This window comes from Schistocerca cancellata, chromosome 2 (genome assembly GCF_023864275.1).
Source record: "Schistocerca cancellata isolate TAMUIC-IGC-003103 chromosome 2, iqSchCanc2.1, whole genome shotgun sequence".
Taxonomy (NCBI): domain Eukaryota; kingdom Metazoa; phylum Arthropoda; class Insecta; order Orthoptera; family Acrididae; genus Schistocerca; species Schistocerca cancellata.
The window spans coordinates 808,718,953-808,746,866 of NC_064627.1; the positions used below are offsets into that span (position 1 = coordinate 808,718,953).

Sequence of the window (27,914 nt, forward strand, 5' to 3'; positions counted from 1 at the left end):
TCATTACACCACTGGCCAGTTGTGGAGAGCTTAATTTTTAAGCCTTTTTGCATTTACCACATCTTTTGTAGTATCATCCATAAGAAAGGCGGGAAGCAGATAGCGTAAGCAATGCGAAGTGGCTATAGTCACATTCTTAATTGAACAGGTATAGTAACATGATCTTTATGATATATAGGTTATCACACTATTTCAAGCATATAAGAACCATAGACTCTTCAGTAGTAGTTACCAAGCATCACTCTTTGGTTAACTAGTTCTGTCATACTTGTCACTTAACTCCAATGACATTAACCAGCCTCCTTCACTATTTGTCGAGATTTCAAAGGCATTCTCAACCCTATAAAAATTATAGGTAGTTTATATAATAATCCAGTTTCTTCTGATCATCTCAGAACCATTAGTCATTTCTTTGAAATGACTGTAGTACAGCAAGGTGCACTTGCAGAAGCAGGTGACCTTCATCTCGGTGCTAATGCAGTTTTCTGAGTACAGTTGCTGTAGAAAGCCAGCTGATACCTTCCAACTGCAAGGCATCTGCAATGATCAGGCTCTTAGTCACTCTTCAACACACTGTTGCAACTGAAAAGTTTAGGAGCTGAATGTCATGTGTAAAATTATGGTGACAAATTATGCTGATTGCAAAGCTCATGACAACTTTTTGTCTCTCATATTCTTAGAACCAAATTCACCAACAATACAGGCACACTTCACACAAACAAACAAACTTGTACCATGCACATGCTTAAAGTAAAAAACTCTACCATTCAGAAAACTACTATTCCAAATGCTGATGTCAATTCCTCCTAGGTAACAGATTAAGAAGGCAGCAGCTTCTCTGCTGTGCAATATTATCCAGAAAGTGTCTCCATTCAATTAGCTTTCTTATTCACAGCTAGGATTACAAATGCAGAGGGCATTAACCTTTCAGAATCACAAACGCTTGTCAATTTTGCCAGAATAACAATAAATTCCAACATGATATTCGAAGAGCTTCTTAAAAGATAATCTTTATTTCCAATGTGGAAGATGTCACGCAACTTACGCTGCAAACACAATGAGACATTAAAATTTTAACAATTCTATTGTACATAAAAAGAAACAACTCCTTCTTGTCATCTTCACTAGCAGATACAAACTGAACACTTTCTAGATTCAGTAAATGTAACAGTAGGTATGAAAGAGGAATGCTTGTTCTATACATTGTACACATGACATGTAAAATAACTTGTTAAGCTCATTATTGCCTTGATTACTGAGGGCAAGTATTTTATAAAAATTAATCTTTATTACAAGTCCTTGAGCTAATCATTTACAGCTGAAATGCCACTGTGACAAACAAACGATACAAATAAAAAGTAATAGTCATAATTTCACTGACTGCAGTCACAATGGCCATATAACCACAAATTCAGCACTGTGCCAGAATAAAACTCAATTTCTCTCAAATAGAAAAATCTGAAGCAATAAAGGATAGCACCAATACACTAACTGCCTTTGGCCTTGGGTGGTGGCCTGTAGACACCCACAACTACCGCATGGTCCCGTTCATAAGGTTCCAATGTTATCTGTTCTTGAGGTTTTAACTTATCCGCTTGCAGTTTCTTCACTTCTGCAGCAAATACTGCTTCTGGTTGCGCTGTTGAATCAATGCAACTTGCCTGGAAACAATATTGACCGACAAATAGTATTCTTAAAGTACACTTTCTGTATTATACTTTTAAAATATCTCTGGAAATATATGACAATTTGGAACAAACATCTGCACTGTAACTGTTTCTAACACTTTTTTTTATCACTTTAATGGTCAATATATTAAAGGCAGTTAAAAAACTAGCTAAACGTACTTGAAAGAGCACAATATGGATTAATTACAGTAATTACTTTAAGATTCCTTTTTGATGTTAGCATAAATGGATATATTTTGTCCAGTGTTTATTGTTAAAAGACAATTGTTGATATGGGTCAGGCAATGTTGAAAGAATGTGGGAACAAAATAGCCTACTTTAATTTCTGTTTACTTGTGAGAGTAATGGTTGTAATACAGTAAGCATGCATAATTAAACCTCCTGCCTCCATGTCCACGGTGCAAGTGCTGCACCGTGTGCAAACAACTGTACACAAGCGAGCACATTCGGCCCTCAGCCACTCTAATGTTCCACGATTTCTGAATACTTCAGTTAGTGTGTGCCTCAATGTAACTCTCGATTTCGTGTGTTGTACTTACTACTACATCATTCAGAACGTCTGTATTTTCCTTTATGGGGAAATGAATTAAAAGTTGGTTGGTGGGAATTCTAATATTGTGTTTGTGTAATACTACAATATTTCTGGCGACTAGTGTGGTTTTCTACTCAGCATGTTTCGTTTAGGGTTCACTATGGCCAAAATGCTTCTTCAGTCTCTTGTTGAACAGCAGCGGGCTCTTACCAACCAGCAACAGGATCTCTACGTGGTACTACATAATTGTCAGCTTTGCTGGTGTGCCAGGATTCATCAGCTTTGACTCAATCCCCACTGTTTCTTCCATATGATGATACTGCAGACGACTGGGACACATACAAACAACACCTTTGTCAATATTTCCAAGCTTTTGATGTGGCCGACTCCAATGTGTGTAAGGCTTTCTTTCTGTCATGGATTTTTCCTTGTGTTTACCAACTTTTGTGTTGGCCATCTCGTCTGTAGGAACCTACCAATCTCTCATTTTCTGTGTCGGTTGCTCTCTAACCATAATTGTAAATGTACTTACGTTATTGCTACTCACATCAGGTTTTACCATTGTCAAAAGCAGCTGCAACAGTTGCACAGAGTTTGGCAACACATCTTCTTTGGCTTAGCTGTCATTGGCAGTTTGTTACTGAAGCACATTGGAACTCATATCCTCACTCGATGGTTAGTGATGTTATAATACGCTTGGCCCCTGATAGATAAGTTTGTGAATGTGCTTTACAATGTGAAAATCCCTCTCTCACACATGTTTTGAATATTACCCTGTCTTTTGTGGTATTTAGGTAAGCAGGAGATCAGATATAAGCTTGATATGAAGTAGCCGGCATTGTTTCTCCCCTCAGCCACCACTGGTTAGCTCATGAGGGGGAAGATGACATCACAGTCGTGCAGCCGCGGTCTCCACATCGCATGGGAGAGTGCCATGCAGAACAGCAACAGCAGTCAGTGTCACAACAGCGACCATGTGTTCCTCTCCCATTGTGCCCCTATTGCCTTGTTCAACATGAGTGGGCGATGTGCAACAATTGTAAGAAAAATAAATTAAAAGGATCATATTGTGTTTGTGTCCAACTCTCAACCTCCATCAGACATGAATACTGTTTCCTAAGTGATGACAGACCCACACATATTGAAGTAGGTTTTATGGAAAGATGTTAAAAATCAAAGTACACAAGGATGCGGCAATGACTTTGTTAAGTTCTCAAACCTATGTGGGTCTTGTATCACTACCACTGTCCCGTCTATTGTCGGTTGATAAGTTACGACAAACAACATATACCCATACTGGGATAGTTTTCTACTCCTATAGTGTATAAATCAGTCATTTGGCCTTCGACCTTTCTAGGGATAGATGCCAACACTGAAAACTTACTTTGGGTTGGATGCCTTCAAAAAGTTTGGAATTTTTTATTTCTGATGAAGTGCATCTGGTATTGGATCGAGTTCCATACCAGCACTTGGACGTACTCTGTTTAGAATTTTCCTATCTGTTTTCTGAATATTAAGGGTGTGCTACCCATTTCACGGCTCGTATAACAATGAAACGAAAGGTGCGCACGTGTGGACTTTTTTTTTGCCCACCCAATCCTCATTGCTTTATGGAGCAAGCCAAAGTGGAACTCTTATCGATTTACGTCCTTGGGTGTTGTCATGCTTGTTTCATCTAGTGAATGTCTACTCCATTGGTAAATGTTGCAAAACTTAATGGCAACCTATGGCTCTGTGGCGATTTTAAAAAGTCTGTAAATTCACTGTGTATTACTGATTCCTATCCCTTATCTCATTATGATGAACACCTAGCTTGGCTTCCAGAGGCCGAAGTTTTTTTTAGACTTGTCCGAAGCCTACTTGCAACTGCATCTGGATGATGAGTCCAAAGATATCCTCGTACTGAATATCCCCTTGGGGCTATACCAATAGCAGCACCTGCAATTCTTTGTAGCTAGTACCCCTGCTATATTCAATGATTTTTGGAGCAACTCCAGCCCCTGTGCCAGAGGGCATTAACTACTGGGATGCACTAACTATCTGGATGTGCTCTCCAGTTCCTAAATGGCTGAGCAGTTGCAGAACCTTCGGGCCTTATTCATGGTGCTTCAGGCAGCTGGGTTGAAATGCAATTTGGACAAATTACAATTTTTTCAGCCGTTTATCTCAGTTTCGTAGTCTTGTATGCTGGCATCGGGCAGTTATGCCAGCATGTCGAAGCCGTTACAACTTTGCCGCATATTACCAATGTCAAAAAGTTGCAGGCCTTTCTCAGAAACCACGGTAGCTCCGCCCCTTCATGCTATCTTATTTAAAGGTGTTCCTTTCCAAAGGTCATCCACCTGCAAGTGTGCTTTTACACTTTTGAAACTAAAATTACACTTCGTTCCTTGCTTGGTTACTTTTCAACCAGGCCAGCATCTTGTTTTGGCCACAGATGCCTCCTGTTATGGCCTTGGAGGTGTTCTTGCACACAAATATGTGAACAGTCCTGAACACCCTATTATTGAGTATGCTTCCAAAACCCTGAATCAGGCGTAACACCAGATAGAAAAAACACCAGATAGAAAAAGAAGCCCTTGCTATTGTGTACACACTCTCAAAAAATTGTGTGTTTTGCCTATGGTTCTGAATTTCATTTGATTACTCATCTTAAACCTTTGGTTTCTCTTTTCCATTCTTTAATGGTCCTTCCAGATGAAGCCGCCCACTCCTGAAAGGCTGGGCTCTGTTTTTGTTGCGCTGTAACTACAAGATTCACTTTCGCCCCACAGCACAACACACTAATGTGGATGCTCTTTCTCAGTTGCCAAATGGCCCCAATTCAGCATTTGAGCAGGATGGACTGTTGCATTTCCATTTAGATGTAGAAGCCCAAAACACTGGATGATTTTCCCATTAACAGTACCCAGATTTCGGTGCCTGTTGGGGCTGATCCTGTCTTATGCCTGATTGTTCAATTTGTCCACCACAGTTGGCTGGATACACTACCGGGCCAAGGGTCAGATCCACTGCTTAGTTATTATTCTCCCCACCACTGCCTCTCAGTTCTGGATGGCGTGTTACTGTTGGCTACTGAAGAGTCGGCGGCCATGTTGTGATCCTAGATGCCTTGTGGCACGACATCATGCACCTCCTCCACCAGGACCATTGGGGTGTTTCTCGTACAAAATTGGTGGCCTGCTGCCATGTGTTATTGTAGAGTATTGACAATGAGATCATGCATGTTGTGTCAGCATGCCCACAGTACTCCACCCATCAGATAACACTGCGGGCCTTTCTTTCCCTGTGGCCCATCTCCCAGTGTCCTTGGGAGCATATTCAAGCCGATATTGTGGGTCCCTTACTTAACTCCTTTTAGCATGTTGCTGCTGATACTTTCTCAGAATTTCCTTATGTGGTATGTTGTCCATCCATGTCCACAACAATGCCCTCGTAAAGATTTTTTTTCCTTGGAAGGATTACTACATATGCTTGTGATGGAAAATGGCCCACAATTTGTATCTTGGGACAAAGAGTGGTATTTGGCATGTTACAGCCCCTCCATTTCACACTCAAGCAAATGGTGACCAGAGTGGCTGAACTGTACTTTCAAAACTCAGATGAAAAAATACACCCATGTTCAGAAAAAAAACAGAACATCTATAATGACTAGAGATAGAACATTCATATTCACAGGACATTTACATATATATGTTCTGCAAAAATGATTAGTATTTGAACCACATTGGCCTGCAGGTTCAAGATCAACATTGATATCGCGGTTGTCACTATAAACCAAAGGTAACGGATCATTGTGACTTTAGCGGAAGTGCAGGATACCCCGCAGATGTACGTGCAAACTGTACTGCCAAATCAATGAGTTTGAAATAAGATGCATTATTGGCATGAGGTAATGTGGTGCACCCATCCAGGAAATTGCTGCTTGTGTGGGACGAAGTGTTTCAGCAGTGCAACAGGTGTGTGCAGAATGCCTTGGAACATGACAAGGTGGGTCAGGTCGCACCACCCTGACCACCCCCCAAGAAGATTGATACCTCACGCTAATGGCAATGCAGGACAGATCTGTGTCCTCGTTGGCTCTGGCACAACAGTGGAACAGCTTAACACACTGCACACTATCAGGGGCAATAGAACATACTACTGTACATGTTCTGTGAATATGAATGTTCTATCTCCAGTTGTTCAAGATGTTTTTCGTACATCATGCAATCTTTTCACGAGAAAGCCCTCGATACATTCTTGAGCTGCTAGACATTCATTCCAGTTGGTGAGCGTAGCCCAGCAGGGCTGCTTCACGGCTGCTCCAACTGATGACTGGCCACTTGCTGGCATAAGCCTCACAGTGGTTCTGTCCGGGCTACACTACCTGGGCCTGCTGGTTTGGCCGGCACTGTAAATGGATACTGGCAGTCGCCCATCACTGCTGTGTGTGCATCTCCGATAGTTTGGTGCCCTGACATTACGACCAGCTCCAGCCACGTGTGACAAACTATGCGCTGGAGACCCTGCCGGACCTGTGGCTGCCTCCACTATCCATGCTGCAGCCCATGCCCCTTTGGCCCCTGCATCATCTTCGTTCTGGGTGCCACTGCCACCAGGTAGAGCGGTCAGCACTGGGCCACGTCCATCTATGCGGCCCCTGTCGCCATCGTTGCCTATGTCTTTTCTGCTGTGTCAATTGCCGAGTGCCTGCCTGGATATGTTACCTCCTTTACCAGTGTTCCCTTAAGGTCTCTCCCTGGGGAGTCAGCACGGCACGTACATCATTTCAGAGTGTATTCTCCTGTGACACCTGCTTCAGCAGTCGCCCACTCCCAATGAAGACACAGATGTCTTCACAGTGATTATCTTCCACCAAGGGGGAAGGAGAAGCTAAGGCGAATAATTAAATAGCGTGCTCCTCCACGGCTGGCCTAAAGAAGCCACCTCACAATTGCATAGATGGTGCAGCAAGCACTGCACACTGTGCAAACAGGTGTATATATAAAGGTGGCGTGCCAGGCCATTGGCCACTCTAAGGTTTTGTGACTTTGGAATACTTCAAAGTTAGACTGTGCCTTAATGTAACCCTTGATTTTGTGTATTGTACTTATTACTACATCATTCAGTGTTTTTGTATTTTCCTTTACGTGGAAGCGAATTAAAAGTTGGTTGGTGGACATTCTAATATCGTGTTTGTGCAATGTTACAATATTAATAATAAATATTCCTCCATACATAACAGCACTTCTACTGTCTAGTGGAGATAGAGTTGACTTTTCTTCAATGCTGGAATCATTAATCTACATCCAAGTCTTTTGATTTATACTACAGAGGGCAGAGTAGGAGTTGATGTTACCTTTCAAAATGGAAAGCATCTACATGTATAGGCTAATGCCATACCGTTCTAAGATAATTAAAAGAAAAAGTGGACGTCAATGAATATTATATTGAACACATCTAGTTGACAAATGCAGTGCTGCGACAGAGGATCTGGAATAGGGTCCATTTCATTCTTATTAAAAAATGTGACTTTACAGTAAATTGCAAATCAAACCTCCAGTAGCATAAAATACTTTGAACCACACAGAACCACAAAAAAGAGGGACATTTACATGTCACTTAAAAAAAGGCTTTTGTGACAACAGAACATTTTAGGAGAAATGGGGCTGTCCCAAGAAAAATGCGGTGAATAATCTGGAAACACACATATGGCTTACAAGCCACCAGTGGGAAAGTTTTGTCAAACAGTTGATGTTATTTTCAGGAGAGGCATCATTCGTTATACCTTTAATGTCCATATATTCTCTTACTACTAACTGATGAGACCCAGAAGTACTGATTAATCTTTGGATTGTTTGTCACAGTAAAACTTCTACCAATACATGAAAGTCATTGTGAAAAAGCCACTGGAAACCTGATCTTAGGTCCATATACACTCCTGGAAATGGAAAAAAGAACACATTGACACCGGTGTGTCAGACCCACCATACTTGCTCCGGACACTGCGAGAGGGCTGTACAAGCAATGATCACACGCACGGCACAGCGGACACACCAGGAACCGCGGTGTTGGCCGTCGAATGGCGCTAGCTGCGCAGCATTTGTGCACCGCCGCCGTCAGTGTCAGCCAGTTTGCCGTGGCATACGGAGCTCCATCGCAGTCTTTAACACTGTTTGCATGCCACGACAGCGTGGACGTGAACCGTATGTGCAGTTGACGGACTTTGAGCGAGGGCGTATAGCGGGCATGCGGGAGGCTGGGTGGACGTACCGCCGAATTGCTCAACACGTGGGGCGTGAGGTCTCCACAGTACATCGATGTTGTCGCCAGTGGTCGGCAGAAGGTGCACGTGCCCGTCGACCTGGGACCGGACCGCAGCGATGCACGGATGCACGCCAAGACCGTAGGATACTACGCAGTTCCGTAGGGGACCGCACCGCCCCTTCCCAGCAAATTAGGGACACTGTTGCTCCTGGGGTATCGGCGAGGACCATTCGCAACCGTCTCCATGAAGCTGGGCTACGGTCCCGCACACCGTTAGGCCGTCTTCCGCTCACGCCCCAACATCGTGCAGCCCGCCTCCAGTGGTGTCGCGACAGGCGTGAATGGAGGGACGAATGGAGACGTGTCGTCTTCAGCGATGAGAGTCGCTTCTGCCTTGGTGCCAATGATGGTCGTATGCATGTTTGGCGCCGTGCAGGTGAGCGCCACAATCAGGACTGCATACGATCGAGGCACACAGGGCCAACACCCGGCAACATGGTGTGGGGAGCGATCTCCTACACTGGCCGTACACCACTGGTGATCGTCGAGGGGACACTGAATAGTGCACGGTACATCCAAACCGTCATCGAACCCATCGTTCTACCATTCCTAGACCGGCAAGGGAACTTGCTGTTCCAACAGGACAATGCACGTCCGCATGTATCCCGTGCCACCCAACGTGCTCTAGAAGGTGTAAGTCAACTACCCTGGCCAGCAAGATCTCCGGATCTGTCCCCCATTGAGCATGTTTGGGACTGGATGAAGCGTCGTCTCACGCGGTCTGCATGTCCAGCACGAACGCTGGTCCAACTGAGGCGCCAGGTGGAAATGGCATGGCAAGCCGTTCCACAGGACTACATCCAGCATCTCTACGATCGTCTCCATGGGAGAATAGCAGCCTGCATTGCTGCGAAAGGTGGATATACACTGTACTAGTGCCGACATTGTGCATGCTCTGTTGCCTGTGTCTATGTGCCTGTGGTTCTGTCAGTGTGATCATGTGATGTATCTGACCCCAGGAATGTGTCAATAAAGTTTCCCCTTCCTGGGACAATGAATTCACGGTGTTCTTATTTTAATTTCCAGGAGTGTACTTTTCATGAACTAAGTATAGAAAAGAAAGTAATTGTTTTATCGGCCCATTGTTATGGAATGTTGACAGTAAAACATGCCAAGCAATTAGATGCAAAACACAAGATAACAAGTGTACAACATAAACCTAACCAAAAATCAATGTGTGGGAGTGTAAGGTAAAATTAAAGAGAAGCAAGGACAAGGGTGGGTAATGTGAGGGATCAGAAATCTTATTTTATAACATGAAACCATTACCTATCTCCAAGGACAGTCTACATTCAAAAATTTGAACTTCATTACCACTAGAACTGAAAAATCCTCCAGTCTCATCAAAAGAGCAAAACATATTTCAATACTATGCACAGCAGTAAAACACTCCTTGAAAAAAAGCAAAAACAGTCTGGAGCATCACTGAGCAACAAATACAATCAATGAGACAAATGAAATTGTGTTTGCAGGTAATAGTTGTTGCAGACGACTTAACAGTTTGAACTCACTGGCCTTCATTTTTCTGACAGAGTTGAAGTCACAGCCTTGATGGAGTAACGTACAGAGGATAAATGCTCCCTTCCCTACATACATTCTAGTCATCCATGGCAAACATATCTGCGCCAATACCAAATCTCTCAACAGCCATATCAATAACCTCCAGGGTTTTCACTCCTGCAACTAATCCACAAATCTTTTACACAAACAAACCATCCACTCAGTCTTCTCTCTTTATCCATTGATGAATACAGTCCCTATTCTCTAGTATCTCAAAGTACTCCTTTTGTCACCCAGTACATCACAAGCCTGAAAACATTATTGTGCCTAGGCTACAACTTTCTCACACACGCCTGGAATGATCTCTCTCCCTAACATCCTCCCCACACCACCCATTGTTGTATTATGTCACCCTCTTAACTATCTTCTCAAACCATGTGACACTGCCAGCCATCCCTACCCAAACACTACCTAACTTGCAAAGCAATACCTGATGCACCCAACCACTACTGCTTATTCCAACTCAAAGCAACTTGCAAAACCACATACTCTTTTTAACAACCAACTTTTTTTTTTTTTTTTTACGTAGAAGTGACCACCACTAAATTGCCTGAAGACATGACTGTTCCTCTTGGAGACATTTAGTATCCCATTGTTGAGCGTGCTATACAGCAAGACAAGGGACCGAACGTTTGCAACAACACCTGAGCTATTTGGATACCTCCACCCAGTACTAGCTTTCTTTAAGTATGAAGATGGGAACTTACTGAACAACATATTCTTGATTCACACCATTTTCCTGGACTTAATAAGCCCCCCCCCTTTTCCTCATTATTCAAGCAATTACTTTTTAACAACTCCCCCTCTTTCCTCATTGTTCACACAATTACATTTTATCTTTTCCTCTCTCTCTCCTTCCCTTTTTATACTGCTAATCCCACTTATCATTTCTTCTTCTCTTTATACAGTTTCAATTCTCACTCCTGTCTTCCTACCCTGAACTGAAAATGGAACAGCAGTGTTTATACATGTACTTCCTTTGATGATTTTCCCTCTCTGATGCCTCCGTCTTTCATCTTAGTCTCACCTCTTCCTTACAACAGTGGGCCCTTCTCACTTGTGGGTCTGAATAGTTCACACTCCTTTCCAAACCTATCCCGCACTTACCCCTGAGAAAGGAACATACTGAAAGCTAGATGTGGTTTTCCTTCTTTTATTCTTAAGTGTTTCTGTTGGGAATATCACCTCCTGATTGTAGACACTGGCAGCCATTCTTATTTTATATTTCTCTCAGTTGAATTTTCCGTTTTGATGAAATGCAATTTTGCAAATACGAAGAGTGTCTCCAGCACGACCTAAGACTGGCTATAGAGGTAAGCTAAATTAAATAGCTGTGGTCTTTTGAGATTACCTTTTTTTTATCCTTTTCCTCTTTTTTATATAGCTCCCTTTCAGAGGAAAATGTCCATTCCTGCCAGGGTGTAAAAAAGCACACAATTGCAAGTTTGTTCAAGAAATTTCGACACCAACTGTACAGTATGGAGGGGAATCTTACTTAATCATACACAGGATACCATTACAAGGGTATGAGTCCAGATTTTTGCAATTTTAATTATATTATTTTACAGCTGCACTCACTCTGTTATCAAAAACATGCATCTTTCAACCCCACCCACGATCTTATCTACATACTTTCTTCATTTAGTCTTGGTAACATTCCCCATTACCTTTTACTTTAGAAAGCTTTTACTTCACACATTTTTTTATCAGAGATCTTACACTACTTTTGATTACCTCACCCCACGAGTTTTCTAAGTTTTATTCATACAAAGCTCCTCAACGCCGGTTCTTCATTGCAGACTTGCTATTTTTCCTCAACATAACACATTATTGCCTGAAAACGTGGTTTCCTTTCCAAATACACCGCTGCTGCACATTAAACAACATTTGACATCCAATAACATATCTCAATGCCACGTCCACTGCTCAACAGAGCTCTAGGGCACCCACAGATCGCAAAACTTTATTTATATTTGTATAATTAGAGCACACAAAAATAAGGCCTATTTGCAGAAGATTCTTTCTTCCTTGGACATTCAGAAAGTCCATGTCTTTTGCGTCTTATTTCTCTATTCCATCCTACACAGTACGGCACTGGAGTTTTAAAACACAGTCAAAATTCAAGATGTGTGCTTTAGAAGCAGGCACCTCAAATTATGAGTAATTACATTAAATTTAAGTACGAAGAGGTAAGTTGACAAGTTCAACCCCCCCCCCTCGACACCAACTTTCAGTGGTTGGTCACCATGTGGAATCTCCACCACAATCACTGTTTCTTGCTCGGCCATCAGTTCAAGCAATGTCCAAGTTATACTGCACACACATTTGTTGCTTCCTCCCAAAAGAACTACTTATTCACTGTGTACAACAGAGTACAGTGAGTATGATAAATACCTTGATTGAAATGACGAAATGGCCACCATTCCGCAGATAGTACTGTGCATTGAGAGCCACAATGCGAGCTTGATCTGGTTGAGCCACATCTGCAAAGATTGTGTCAACCATACCAACCAACATTCGGTACTTATGAGGGTGTCGGGCATCCTCAATTATGGGAATGACATTCGTACGTTTTTTTGCCATGTTGATGAGATCTCGCCCAGACCTGTGGGAGAACTCAACTGCATACACCAAACCTTCCTGTGAAAAAAATTGTCACATTTAGTTGAACTAATTCACTATGAATCTCCCTCTCTCTATAACACACACACACACACAAATTTCCTCACAGAGCAAGCACTATATAGCAAATAAAACTATTGGTTATTATAATTTATTTTTATCAGCTAAACTTTTATTGCTCTCTACTAGCAGCTCACAAAAACAGAAAAATAAGCAGCAAAAAAGACTCATTTCCAATAATATTAAAAAAGCTAATCATTGCATCTTATGATTTTTAAAGTGGATTATGTGCTACTCACATCCCATCTGCACATGAGAAGTTGATCATACTCACCTGCTGTTTCTTGTTTCAATTCCAAGATTTCCTTCATAACAATGTTGTTGTCATGCAGCTCTCCATGCCGGTCTACATTGTGCAAGCCTCATAACCTCTCCACAACTAGCACAAACTATATCCATTGAAATCTGCTTACTGTCTTCAAGCCTTGGTCTCCAATAATCTTACCCCCCCCCCCCCGAACTTTCATTACCAAACTGCCAATTCCTTCACACACCAGGATGTATCCTATCAACCGATCTCGTATTTTGCTCAAGTTGCACCAGAAATTTCTTTCTTTCCCAATTCGATTCAGTACTTCTTATTAGTTATTCAATCCACCCATCTAATCTTCAGGATTCACCTGTAGCACCACATTTCAAAAATCATCTTTCCTCTTCTTGTCTGAACTGCTTATCGCCCACATTTCAATTCCATACAAGGCTACTCTCCCGAAGACTATTTCCTGAAGTGACTTCCTAACACTTAAATTTAAGTAAGATAGTAGCAAATTCATCTTTTTCAGAAATGCTTCTCTTGCTTTTGCCAGTCTGAAATCACAATCAGTTATTTTTCCGCCCAAATAGCAAAAGTCATCTACCTTTTTCATTTCTCATTTCCTAATATAATTCCCCCCAAGCAATGACTGATATAATTCAAATTCACTCCATTACCATTGTTTTGCTTATGTTAATGTTCATCTTATAGCCTCCATTCGAGACACTGTCCACTCTGTTCAAATGCACTTTCAAGTCCTTCGCTATGTCTAACAGTGTTACAATGTCACCAGTAAACCTCAATATTTTTTATTTCTTCTTCCTGAAATTTTATTATCTTTCCAAATGTCCCCTTGGTTTCCTTTACAGCTTGATGCACAGATTGAATAACGTCAGTGTTAGGCTACAGCTCTGTTTCACACCCTTCTCAACTACTGCTTCCCTTCTACATTCTTCAGTTCTTATAAATGCAGGCTGGTTTCTGAATAAGTTGTAGGCTAATCAACATTTTGTTTCCTGTATTTTATCTCTGCTACGTTCAAAACTTTGAAGAGTATATTCTAGTCAACACTGTGAAAAGCTTTTTCTAATCAACAAATGCTATAAAACACAAGGTTGCCTCTCTTCAACCTATCTTTTATGATAAGCCATTGACTAAGCTTTTTCTCACATGATCCTTCAGTTCTCTGAAACCCAAACTGAATTTCCCCGAGTGCAGCTTCTACCAGTTTTTCCATTCTTCTGTAAATAGTTCATGTCAATTTTTGCAATATGTCATGACGTTTTTAAACTGAGATTTCGCTAGTATTCATGCCTGTCAGCAGTACTTGTCTCATTTGGAACTGAAATTACTACATTCTTCTTCAAGTCTGGGGTTTCTTGCCTGCTTTGTATGTTGCCCACGAGGTGGTTCTCCCAAAGAATAATTCTGGGAGAATGTCATCTACTCCAGGGGCCTTGTTTCCACTTGGGTCTTTCATTACTCTGTCAAATTATTTTTGCAGTGTCATATTTCCTATCTTATCTTCACTTACTTCCTCTTCTTTTGTCTCCAAGATGGTTTCCCTTCTATAGACATATTATACATTCTTTCCAACTCTCCCTTCTTTATTTAGTAGTGGCTGGCCATCTGAGCTTTTGGTGTTCATGCAGTTGCTTCCCTTTTCTCCATGGTTATTTTTAATTTTTTCCGATTTATGGACACTTCTACAGCCTTTCATCTGCTCTCAAACCATTCCTGTTCAGCCATTTTGCACTTTCTGTCCATCTCACATTTTAAACATCGGTGTTCCTTTTCCCTGCTACATTTGCTGTGCTTTTACTATCACAATACTTTTAATAACTGAGCTATGTTCTTTGTATGCAGGGAATGCAACAGATAACGATGACTTATTACAAACGAAAACCAGTTGGCACTTGATGACAAAAATAAGAACGAAATAATATGGGAAAATACTATTAATCATGAACAAAAATTAAGGAAAAAGTAGCAAGTGAAATCGATGTAAAGAGTGTTAACTTTACTAATTTAGCAAATTTCTTAAGAAGATAAACAATCATGAAGCAATTTTACCATACATAATTTGTGTGCTGGAGTGATAACACACTTGTTGCTACAATAAATGATATAGTTTAGTATCATTTGACTAGCATATTGTCAGATATTGAATTGACTGCCAGCCTGTCACTCAAGCACAGCATAGGCAACATATATAAAACCCACCTCTACGACTGTAGTTGAGAATCCCTAATTCATGGGAGCACTTCATAAATGAACAAATTCATGCAGGCACTGAATTTTGCACATTGCCACATGATGTGCAGATCAACAACAATGTAAACGTGGGATTTGTTTAATGTAAGTTGAACTGCAGTTCTGCCTCCTTTATTCACGATATTTTAATTTCCAATCAAGATTGTAATAAATTAATGAGTCATGTAACACTGGAGAGGTTAATCATGTCTCAATGCTGTACGGACTTGTAGCCAGCCAAGCAATCTACTTCCACTGGCTACTGCTTTTCAAAAGCTGACATCTAATGGCTGTTTATTGCCCTTGAAATCAACAAAACTGCGATATAAATTAAAATGGACAAAGCAATATCAACTAGGCATAATTGGTTCCAAGTGTCCAAAGAAGCCTGGAGAGGTATGCTGCGCCTTTTTATGTTTAATTTTGTTAGTAAAACTCTAGAAAAGATAGGCCAGATAAACATGTTAAGTTAACGTGTGGACAGTGGACACGAGTAATGATTTGATGTGATTCGTATTAAAGATACTAAGAATGTTAAAAACCCAACATAGAGCTCTGACAAATATATCAGAAGATTTTTAGATTTTGCTATGTACTAAAGCACAGTTATACCAGTTGATAATGGCCACACTACAGAATTAACGGTGCAAATAAATAACTATTATTGTTAAAGGTGACTATGATGTCATTTACAAAATTGTACATGGCTGTAAACACCAACCACCAGAAGTTAATTAATTTAGTGTGTGTTCCTTCCATCTGTTATCTGCCAATGAGAAGTGTTTCTTTCCACCATGGCTCTAAATGAGCACTATTTACAAAAAGTCATAACTAGTGTTGTTACTGTCAAAGTAGCATAATGAAAATGTGTGCCAAGAAAGAGAACAAATCCTCTAAGTGGGGCAGAATACATGCACAATTAGGGCAGGAATGTGGACTTTCGCCACTCTTTCCTATTATTTATATGAATAAAATCGTCCAAGAGCGGAGAAAAATGCCACATGGCTTCATTCAATTCCAAGCAACACAAAGCTTAATGCTTTATTTTTTTGCAGATGATTTAGCTCTCATAGCATTATCAGAGGCTGACCTACAGCATATCTTACAGGTTATATCTAAGAAATATAGCATGGACATAAACACCGAAAAGAACAAAATTATGGCTTCCTATGGAAAATACCCAGAGTACAATGGAACATCTGTTTCACAAATAAAATTCTAGAAAGAATGAACACATTCACACATTTTGCCTATAAATATATCATAAGGAAGAAACACTTAGTTGAAAAATACTATGTATTCAACAACTATGGGAGTCATTTATATTTTAATGAAATCTTCCGTAGTCCACAAGCACACCAGAATACTCCTTTATAAAATCTTAACAAGACCTGTGCTATGGCAACGAAGCCAGGGCAACAAAGGCAAAAGATGCAAAAAGAGTCACCTGTAAAATGAAACTCTTGAAACGTATAGCTTTTACACCAAATGGGATCACAAAAGGAATGAAGATGTGTTGAAACCTCATATGGAACCCATCACACATTATATTCAAAACTACCAAAACAACTGATGAGAATATCCACAACAAATGAGTTCAAAGAGGGCTTCAAAATCAATGATACACTACCACCCCAACAGTGTAAAACTGCTAGGCCAACAAACGAAAAATTGGCAGGAGAACTTCTCGACGAGACTATAACAGGTCAAGAGGGCAAACACTTGGAAGGAAGATAATGAAGATAAGTATCGCTGACATAACTTATTTGACAACACTATGCTTGATGCACATGGTTGCCAACAGTTCAGCTCACTTTTGTTCAAAAGAAGAGATATGGCTGCAATTTCACAACAGTATTATTTGACCATAAAAATTGCGATGCGAGTGCCAAAGTAAATATAATGATAGCCAAATAATTCTAATCACTGTTAACTAAGGACTTTGACTACAGTGGAACTTTGGGGAAAAAATAGGATTTGCACCACCGACAAAATAAAATAAACAACACACATTTTCTTGTATGTTCATCACCTCAGCCATTGTATATTTGGTAGCCAATGCGAACGTTTCGCAAATAATAATAGTGCACAGTTTTAACAAAAAATTTGATAATTCCACTGCAAATCAACAAAAATATGTTAATGGTAAATAAAACAGCATAATTTGCGTCTCTGATAGTATGATTTCAGGTTTCCAAGCAAGTAAAAATTTGACTTTTGCAAACAGTATTTCAATAACTGACAGTGGTCATTAAGAGTGTGTGTGTGTGTGTGTGTGTGTGTGTGTTGTTTTGGCAGAAATTTAACTGTAAGACTGACTCGAAACTTAGACTCATATAACCAGCCACAAAAAAGTGCACTTATTTATAATGTATTACATAACTGCATGTAACAATTTATCGGAGATTTAACATACAGGAGAGTAGAGCATAAAAACAACTGGCTTTGTCCAACAGCGAAGGAAAAAAATTACACAGATAAAACATTATTAACAAAAATTATCCGCATAAGCTCAAGTAATTTAAATCTAATGTGAGATAAAATGCAATTCTACATATTTCAGAATACATTAATACATACCGGTCCAACAACATCAGATACATGGGATACAGTTGTTCCTGAAGCAGCACCTAAGTAGAGTACTTTGCTTCCTGGTGGCATATGGATTTGATCAACACCTCCCAATATAGCAGCCGCAAGCTTCGAGCGAAATGGATTCCATACTCTGTATTCAATCTTTGTTTCTCCTTCCTGAAAACAATGCAAGCTGCATGAAAGAAGAATAAGAAATAAATAATGAAGGCACATGAAATTCCATCTTCAACAGAAGTTTACCTTATCCAAAGGCAGGAAATAAGGTCAGAACACCTTGCATGAAAATTTGTGCAACTTATCTGCTTGGACTTCCCCAGTTCAGCTGCTTTTACCAGCATAATTCTGAACTTTTTGTACATGATGTTATCTTAAGGCATAGCCAGTTGGACCAAGACCAAAATACTGTGTCTTCATAACAAATATTGCACCTGCTTCCACTGCAGCTTAATATCTCCAATCCAACTAATAAGTCCTCATGCAATGTTCCATTTTGATGTATGACCATAGCAGTATCATCAAAATGCACCTCAAATTACAAACAGAAATTAGCCAGTAATTCACTATTATGCAAACACCGTTAGCATGTAAGGAACTAGCTGGGAAGGCTTTTGTGAAACTATTGCCAGATGCTGACATTTATGTTACTGTACTCATTCTAGTGAGACATCTACAAATTTAGCAAGACTTCACTACCATGGCTAGAAATCTCAGTACAAGCAAAATGTTCAACACTATAAAATCATTAATATTAATGTCAATTAATGAATCATCAAGCTACTAAAGAGAGATTTAGGTACAGGACTTCATGGCAAAAGTTCAGAGATTATATTCATTCCCTTTTGTCGTAAGTAGTGGATGTTCGCCTGACCCTCTCAGGTGCAGGTAGTCGGGCACTCTAGAAGCTCGTAACAGCTGTACTCCATAGAACCATAGAAACCACATCCCAAACCTATAGGATGGACAGCAAAAAGACGTATGTGTAAAAGCAGGCTACGGTTCTGATACAAAAATGAGATTTTGAAAAATAAGTTTTGGAAGTTTTGAAAATGTAAGCCTACAATTAGTCTGTATTACCAGTTTAGAATAACAATAGTGAGAACTGGGATTTATGGTTGCTCAGCAAACAATGGCTCAAATGGCTCTGAGCACTATGGGACTCAACTTCTGAGGTCATTAGTCCCCTAGAACTTAGAACTACCTAAACCTAACTAACCTAAGGACATCACACACATCCATGCCCGAGGCAGGATTCGAACCTGCGACCGTAGCGGTCTCGCGGTTCCAGACTGCAGCGCCTAGAACCGCACGGCCACTTCGGCCGGCCAGCAAACAATGGATAGATGAATGATAACTACTAGGAGAGAGAGAACAACAAAAAAATTTAACAGACTGGATGGAAGACATAATTGCAGACATAACCAGAAGGGAAGCATATTGCAGGACGAATGGGTGGACCACGAAAGATCTTTTCTGAATTGCTAGAAGAAACAAAAGAATTCATGTAAAGTGAGTATTGCTTCAAAGTTTCAACTACAGTAAAACATGCTTACACTTTCTCTGTTAACAAAATGTTTTTTAGCATTCACTGTAGTAAAATTATGTTTGTTTGGTATAATGGGTACCTATCATGAGTATGTGAGCAATATCTTTAACTGGTTTCCTATGGAAAAGGTGATCACATGATTGAAAGGGTGGGGAATGCAGTGTCCTTGGATAGGGCAGACGCAGCCAATGATGATGATAGTATCATACGGTGGTGATTAGAAATCTTGTGACAGTAGTGGAATGGGTGGTAAAGAAAATAACTACAGTGGTGACAGTGATGACACTGATATTTAGTATGACACTGCATTTCAATTTATGACAGTCTGTCATTTGATAGGCTAGTCAGCCAAGTACTTTTTGTGCTTCTATGCACACGCCACGGTCTATCAAGGTTTTGTTTTTGTGTGTTGTGTTGTTTGGGGAAGGAGACCAGACAGCGAGGTCATCGGTCTCATCGGATTGGGGAAGGAAGGTGAAGGAAGTTGGCCGTGTCCTTTTGAAAGGAACCATCCCGGAATTTGCCTGGAGCGATTTAGGGAAACCTAAATCAGGGTGGCCGGACGCGGGATTTAACTGTCGTCCTCCCGAGAGGGGAGAGAGGAGAGGGTTTTCAGGGCGCACGACGGCAAGGTCTTCAGCGCCTGCTCAGTAACAGATTGAGATGGGTGTCAAGGAAAGACTCAGAACAATAAGATAAAACAGAACATAAGACACAGGAAACTAGCTTGGAAAATATGTGCCTACTCACACCGAAGCGTGGGACAAAGCATGCCGCCAGCAGTAAAACATGGGTAACGCAGGAAGAAAGTGGTAGAGGGAGCTAGAACAATATAGCAGATGGTAGTGGCTGGCTGACCGCAAGGAAAAAGGGAGGAGCCAGTCACTTTGCAATGCACTAAAACCTACAGCCTAAAAATTTAGGCCACAGTCCAGACACATCACAAAACTTTAAAACCCTAGACACACATGTCTCATCATTAGCTAAAACACAGGGCAGATCCCCATCAACTTGTGCTTCTGCCCTTGCATCACGATATAAAATGCAGTCTGTTAAAATGTGCCGGAGAGAACAGTGCCCAATCCGAAGACGCGTGAGGGTCACTTTTTCCCGCCTGAGCACCCGGCAGGAGGTATGCCACGGCCGAGTTGTTGACTTCACCAACCGCCCGCAGTTTATTGGCCGTCACCGCCAGCCATTCTTCCTTCTACAACTCCATGCACTTCTTGTGGAGTGCAGAAATGACAGACTGCAAGGGAATAGGAGACTGGACCACATCCTGCTCTCTGCAGGCCTCTTTGGAAGTCCGATCGGCCTGTTCATTGCCCCATATTCCAACATGACCAGGAACCCAGCAGAAGGACACCTCCGTACCCTGCCGTTGGAGCAAGTATAGCTGGTCATATATCAGCTGGACCATCTCCTCAGTTGGGTACAGATTCTGCAATAATAAGGCACTAAGAGAATCGGAGCAGAGGAGAAATCGATTGCCCCAAACACGATTCATCTGCTCCAGTGTCTTCAGGATCGTGTGGAGCTCCGCTGGGAAAACGATATATTCATCAGGGAGGCGAATCTGGGTAACATGATCAGGGAACACTACAAAACAGCCAATGAAATTCTCCTGTTTGGAGGCATCAGTGTAAACGATGGTAAAACTGCGATGCTCATCTAAAATGTTAAAAAACTGATACTGGAATGTATAATCTGGTGTACTATCTTTCTTAAAATTAGTCAAATCTTAACTAAGTCTGGGTCTCCGGAGGAGCCAAGGTGGAAATCTTAACTAAGTCTGGGTCTCCGGAGGAGCCAAGGTGGAAATCTGCTCCAACTGTGACGGAAAACATGAAGACCAGCCATATCCATCGCAGAGAGGCAATCCTGTGCGCGAATCCCATAGGGCCGTGTCGCTTGTTGCCTGTTATGAAATAGCCGTGCCAGAGGAAGCTGAGCGATGGTATGGTATGCAGGTGTGTATCGTGTGGACAAAGTTTTATACGCTGGGCATAGCGTAAGTAGCCGCCACCGCATATGAAGTGGCAGTTCACCAGCCGCTGCACAGAGGCTTGGTATGGGGCTAGTTCTGAATTTCCCAGTGGCCAACCGAAGCCCTTCATGGTGCACTACGTCCAACATCTTTAAGTAAGAAGGCCTCGCAGACCCATACACCGTGCACCCATAATCGAGCCGAGATTGTACAAACACCTTGTAAAACTGGGGCAGACTAGTCCTGTCGGCTCCCCATGTACTGTGGCTAAGACACTTTTAAGCCTTAAGTGACCGTCGTTTCAGGTCTTTAAGATGAGAACCACATAAGCTTCAAATAAAAAATGAGCCCCAGAAATCTCACTTTGTCTTTAAAAGTGAGGACAGTGTCCCTTATCCTCAACTCAGGAAAGGTTAAAATCGAACGAGAACGGTGAAAAAGAATACACACGGACTTCTCGGTGGAAAACTTAAGACCCCTCTTCTGCGTCCAGTCATCCAAACGTCTAAGAGTAAGTTGCAACTGACGCATTGTCGTTGCAAGGCTTGAAGAAGAGGAAAACGAAGAGAAATCATCCACAAACAAGAAACACTGGACAGGACTTTTCACTACGGAGGTAATGCTATTAATGTGAGTCCAGCGTCTAACCACTGCGCCACCTCGGTCGGTTTTTTTTTTTTTGGACGAACTGTTAAAGAAACCTCAGAGAGGCCCATAACATTATAAAGATTTTATACATAAGAAATATCTTCCCCTTTAAAAAACTCAGGACGGTCTGACACCTCAAACAATATGATTAAAGTCACAAATTTTTCTTTAACCACATTCTTCAGAAAGTAGAATGTATCATGTAAACAAACATTAACACACTAACAGAAAATATACTGAATGGATATTTTATCCTTGTCTTCCATTACAAATGCAGATATACTGGTTTTTCATAGGCTGAAATAACTTTGTACCCATTAACTTTGTTAAATAGGTAAAGCTCAGGAAAAATAACTTGGCCCATGTACAGAATCAATTCTTGCCACAGCTGCTAAGGAAGTCCACCCCTTTGTGGCCATCTTAGCTGTTCATGTGACGACCCTTTCCCTTGATACTTTTAGTCTGAAACTTCTGAACTTAAATGACTATATTATGCAAGATAAGTGCTTCAGTTAGTTGAACTGCACCTTTCATACTGTAGAGCTGCCATTTACAATGAACCCCCACCACTCACTACCACTACCACTGTACCTTTTGCTAGCATTCTATCTGCACAGATACACTAAGTTATTTGTGCACACACTACACAATTGGCACTGGAATATGGGAGTCATAATTAATACAATGTGGTACTTATCTGTAATCTTCTGGCTAGCAAACTTTGGCCTTTGTAAAGCAAACAGAAGAAAAATAACTACCTATAAAACTAAACTCATCACAAAAATGCCACTAAAATCACATATAGGTAGAAACTGATTTATCTGCCACGTAGCACTGAACTTGTGTACAAATAAAAACTAGCAAGTATTTTAACTGACAGAATCAGAAATTCTGTACTTTCGTTAAAGCGAAGAAAGTATAAAAGGAAATGTGATTTTTCCAGAATTAATGAGGATATGGGTTTATTTAACAACACAATACTGCAGCAATAGATTAACAATGTCATTAACATGATGGAGATAAGTGCCTTAAAAATGACGTGTGGTTCATACCACTAATCATAAAAAAAAGGAGAGGAAGTAATGGGACTGCTATGGGAATATTCGTGTTAATAAAACCTTCAAACGTATGAGGTACTTGAAAATATTACTCTAAAGTTGGAAAACAGGCATTTTTGATCAAGGAAATAACTGCAACAATGGAAACTGTTATATATATATACCACAATGTCACAAAAAGTGTGTGTGTGTGTGTGTGTGTGTGTGTGTGTGTGTGTGTGTGTGTGTGTGTGTGTGTGTGAGAGAGAGAGAGAGAGAGAGAGAGAGAGAGAGAGAGAGAGAGAGAGAAATATACAACCCCCCCCCCCCCCCCCCCCATGTATTGGTTTTTCAAAAGATCTACATAACTTTAATAAACAACATGACCCAAGCCACTACATACAAGAAATAAGACATAATAAACTAAACATACAGTCAGCACCTACAACTGTAGAATACTAGATGTGGTTTTTCCCCCAAATATGTCATGATTTAAATACTGCAATACTTGAGTGTATGGTTAGACTTGGATGTAACAGCACAAGTGCAATTACTGCAACTGAAGCTGTACATTAATATTCTTCACTGTCAAATATTTGCTGGGTTTTCTTTTTTGCAAATGGGTTTCTAGTTTCTAGGATTCCCATGAGCAGTTGGATCGTTTTTGGTTGCCTCTCAAAAATGCTTTTTTTTTGTGCAACAGTGGCAGGAGGTCCAATAAAGGTATATAAAAACGCTACTGTCACCCAAATGCTACCTCCAAAAGCTGCAATCAGAAGAACAGAAAAGGGTGACTGTTCAGCTGTGTAGTGACCACTTGCAAATTTTTTATCTGCCCAGATACTGAAATAATTTTTTTTAATCGAATTACTAATGTATCACAATTAAATGAGTACATATCTATATCATCTATCATTTAATGAGGGAAACACAAAAATTATGACCAAAAAGAACATAAGCTTATTTTCAACGCCACAAACAGATTCATTATCTGGGAATGTCCTACAGATTCACATTAATTATGCATGAACATTTAACATAGCTTACAAATCAAGTTTATAAGAAATGTTGAATATTATTTTCTTGTTTTGGCAACGGCACTGCAAGACTGTTTTAAAAACTACATGGTATGTGAATTCTGATTTTATTACATGCGGTACAGACTTTAATTAAAATTTGGATACTACAACCCTCCTACGATTAAAATCAAACAAATAAAAAATTAAATAAATACCAACCTCAACTGCAATTCTTTTCTCTCCATACACTGATTCACCAGGCACCATATTCTTTGTGACCAGAGCATCTTCTTTCCCTCTTGCTATAAACACACCCTCATGTCGATGTGGTTCAATTATAACTGTCTTGCCTCCCTTAAAACCACCTAGGAAATTGGAAACAACATGAGCAAACACTCCAAATGGAGTGGTAGGATATATACCAGTTTGCCAGGCTAATGGAAACTTAGTGACGCTTTGCAGAAAACACAAAAAAATTCATTGCTTTACAATAAGTCCAAATGATGAATTACTCTGATGCAGGTATGTAATTGCATTTAAACAGATATCCAGAACACTTAAGAAGTAACAGCATATAAGAATATGAAAATATAGTAATTCCTCAGCTGAATTTAACAACTTAAGTAAAAAGTTAGCACCCACACTTTAAAGAAATGAGATCATTATCTGAAAGACACAAAATGACACAGTATTACAACATGTCATAAATTTCCAAATGAGAAAACTCACAAAAATTGAAATGATTTAAATGCCCAAGTTTAACCTTCAAGTGATTAAAAAAAATAAATAAATAAAATACTCTATACTCACCACCACCCCTACCACCTCTTCCTCCGCGGCCTCCTGGACTGCGACCAAAACCACCTCGCCCTCCACCTCCACGGCCACCCCCTCTACCACCAAAACCACCACCGCCGCCGCCACCTCTTCCACCAAAGCCACCTCCACCACCTCTTCCACCAAAGCCGCCTCGTCCACCACCTCTTGGAGAGAAACCTGCAACAGTTGTGCATTACAGAAATAAATATCTTCTTTCCTGACAAATATTTATGAGCTGTGAAGGTTTCAGCAGCCAGCATGTAACACAGATAGGAGTTCTTTTAATACACACATCACAGAAAAGTAGCACACATATGTGGCAGAATCAGTCATTTACTAACAACCAGGATTCAAACAGTTGTCAGGAAGTCAAAGGATCAAAGCCCCAGCAGTCTTTCTCCTCCAAGACTGTGAGTAGTTACATAGAAAGAACCTTATCCATCATTATTTAGTGCAACTCATAGATCTTTCTCCACAAAATATCACAACATTTAAAAGCAATATTTAGAATCTAATAATCCACATTTCTGTAAAATATTTAGGGCTGTACATTTCACTGGAAATTTTGAGAGCAATAAAATTATTATGTTTCAATCAAATAAAGATTACCACATGGCATTCAATCGATAGTTCGTGGTTAATAGAAATAAACTAAGCACTAAACGTCATTTTCGCATTAAAATTCCGTATAAAAATGCCATGGCTAACTTATTACGCGAAATTACGTACACTGAGATGTAAAAATGCATGATTAAAAAAAAAAAAAAAAAGCCTCGTGCTTGTATCATGGGACAAGCTGTAGGCACCTTATAGCCTGTACACTATCTTTTGAAGTTTGTTATAAATAATCAAAGTTCCAACAGAAACGTACACAAATACTGAACGGAGAAATGCAATGTGGGAAGGAAAAAATTAGTTTATCCACAAGAAGTTTTGATGACTTGCGCCGAAATGTAAACATTCCTGTACATAAACAGTCCACTTTACAAAATAAACAAAATGGATCAAGAGGAATGCAAACTACCCTCATGTAAACATTACACAGTTAATCGTACTCCACACTAGATGTTTAACACATCAAATGATTGAATCGGCGTCAGTCTGTTGAAAATAGCAATATTCAAAATTAATGAAAACTTTATAACAACCTCAGGCGGATGTAATTTAATATTTTGATTTGTTTCCAGCTTCACAATTTTGAAATATGTGTACAAGGAACTCAAACTCTGACCAGCATAAATTTTCCCAATTTTCTTCAACAATTTATCCATATACTCAAGCCTATACATGTGGAAATAAAATAAACTTTTAGTGTCGGGGGAATCTATGTGATCAATGACACAAATGTTTGCCGGCGAACACGTGGTGTTATTTAGACACTTATGAAACGTATTTACTGGGTGAAATGAAGTGTAATTACCTGGTCTACCCATTGCGAAACTAGGAACTAATGTTGCAGGGCATATAGCGCAGTAATGCAATACACTTAACACTTATAAACAACGATTCCACGTTTCACGCTCCACAAGCTACCTCCTGCCCGCCAAAGTACATATTAATCAAAGTTAGGCCGTGGAGCCATGTTGCACACAGCTGTAAACAAAAAACAAAATCTATGGCAATCGATCGTCGTCCAAACATATGCAGTACACAATTTATCATAGACCACTTTTTATTATCCTTAACATTAATCAGATTTTGCGTTTATGATATGTCTTACTTGAAATATGTATTAAAATGGCTTATAGAAATAGTAAAACAAATACTTGGGACTAGCATAGTGGGCAGTAAGTGGTCCGAATTAAGAATTCGTGCGACCCGCGGTTCGCAGCCCTATTATAATAATACTCATCTAGCAATTAAGAGCCGTATCTAAAAACGTCAACTAAAACTAAAAGCTGCTGAACAGTGTAGCTGCCCTGCTTAGTAACGAAGAAAAACACTTACAGAGACAATAATATTTTAAAATGTGCTTTATTTTAGTTGACGTCAGTGATTTTTGGTTGTGCGATAAGTAAAGTTTGTTGTTTTCCTTAGGACCATAGCGCTAAGCAGTATGGCCACTGCGGGGTTAGAGGATGTAAGTGGGGTAATGTTGAATTCCATGAATTATTACGAATCTGCCACACTTGCAGTATATATATTTTGGCGACTAGTTTCGAACCAACAGGTTCTTTCTCAAGCCTAGCCTCCTGAGGCTGCAATCAAAGTCCCTAATCTTAATAATAACCATCCAAAAATATTATTTGAAACAATTATACACGTGAAAGCAAATAGTACTATCCTGTTGGAGAGACATACACACAGATACAGAAGGGAAATACGATGACCATCTACACAGGAAGCAGGTCAACTTATCCTAAAAAGATCCTATAAATCCTGGACACATTTTAAACAATAAACTGCTACCTAGAATAAAAAACAGAAACAAATTAAAACGTTATTTAGTCTCCTTAGCTCTATATACACCGAAGTGCCAAATAAGCTGGCACAGGCATGCACATTCAAATACAGAGATATAAAAAACTGGCAGAATACGCTGCTGTGGTCGGTAACGCCTATATAAGACAACAAGTATCTTGCGCAGTTGTTAGATCGGTTATTGCTGCTACAATGGCAGGTTCTCAAGATTTAAGTGTGTTTGAACGTGGTGTTATAATCGACGCACGCGCAATGAGGCACAATATCTCCGAGGTAGCGATGAAGTGGGGATTTTCCCGTACGACAATTTTACGAGTGTGCCGAGAATATCAGGAATCTGGTTAAAACATCAAATCTCCGACATCACTGCAGCTGGGAAAAGATCCTGCAAGAACATGACCAATGATGACTGAAGGGAATCGTTCAATGTTACAGAAGTGCAACCCTTCCGCAAAATGCTGCAGATATCAGTGCTGGTCCATCAACAAATGTCAGCGTGCAAACCATTCAACGAAATATCATCGATATGGGCTTTCGGAGTCAAAGGCCCACTCGTGTACCTTGATGA

The 27,914-nt window shown here is 40.3% G+C and overlaps 1 protein-coding gene across 1 annotated transcript; it reads right to left on the reverse strand.

Moving 5' to 3' along the window:
* Positions 1–984: 984 nt before the first annotated feature.
* Positions 985–26,502, reverse strand: LOC126162676 (rRNA 2'-O-methyltransferase fibrillarin). The gene is made up of 6 exons (XM_049919327.1): positions 26,346–26,502; positions 24,917–25,102; positions 24,326–24,471; positions 17,858–18,028; positions 12,484–12,729; positions 985–1,661 (listed from the first exon to the last, which is right to left on the reverse strand). The coding sequence occupies exons 1-6, from the start codon at positions 26,356–26,358 to the stop codon at positions 1,488–1,490; spliced, it is 936 nt and encodes a 311-aa protein (XP_049775284.1). The 5' UTR covers positions 26,359–26,502; the 3' UTR covers positions 985–1,487.
* Between the last annotated feature and the right edge of the window lie 1,412 nt (positions 26,503–27,914).

Excerpts from the sequence above, each read along its gene's own strand:
- LOC126162676 (XM_049919327.1), bottom strand. Across the intron at positions 12,730-17,857 it reads TATCTGATGTTGTTGGACCG|GAAGGTTTGGTGTATGCAGT; the intron begins GTATGTATTAAT and ends TTTTTTTCACAG. Across the intron at positions 1,662-12,483 it reads ATTTCGTCATTTCAATCAAG|GCAAGTTGCATTGATTCAAC; the intron begins GTATTTATCATA and ends TATTGTTTCCAG.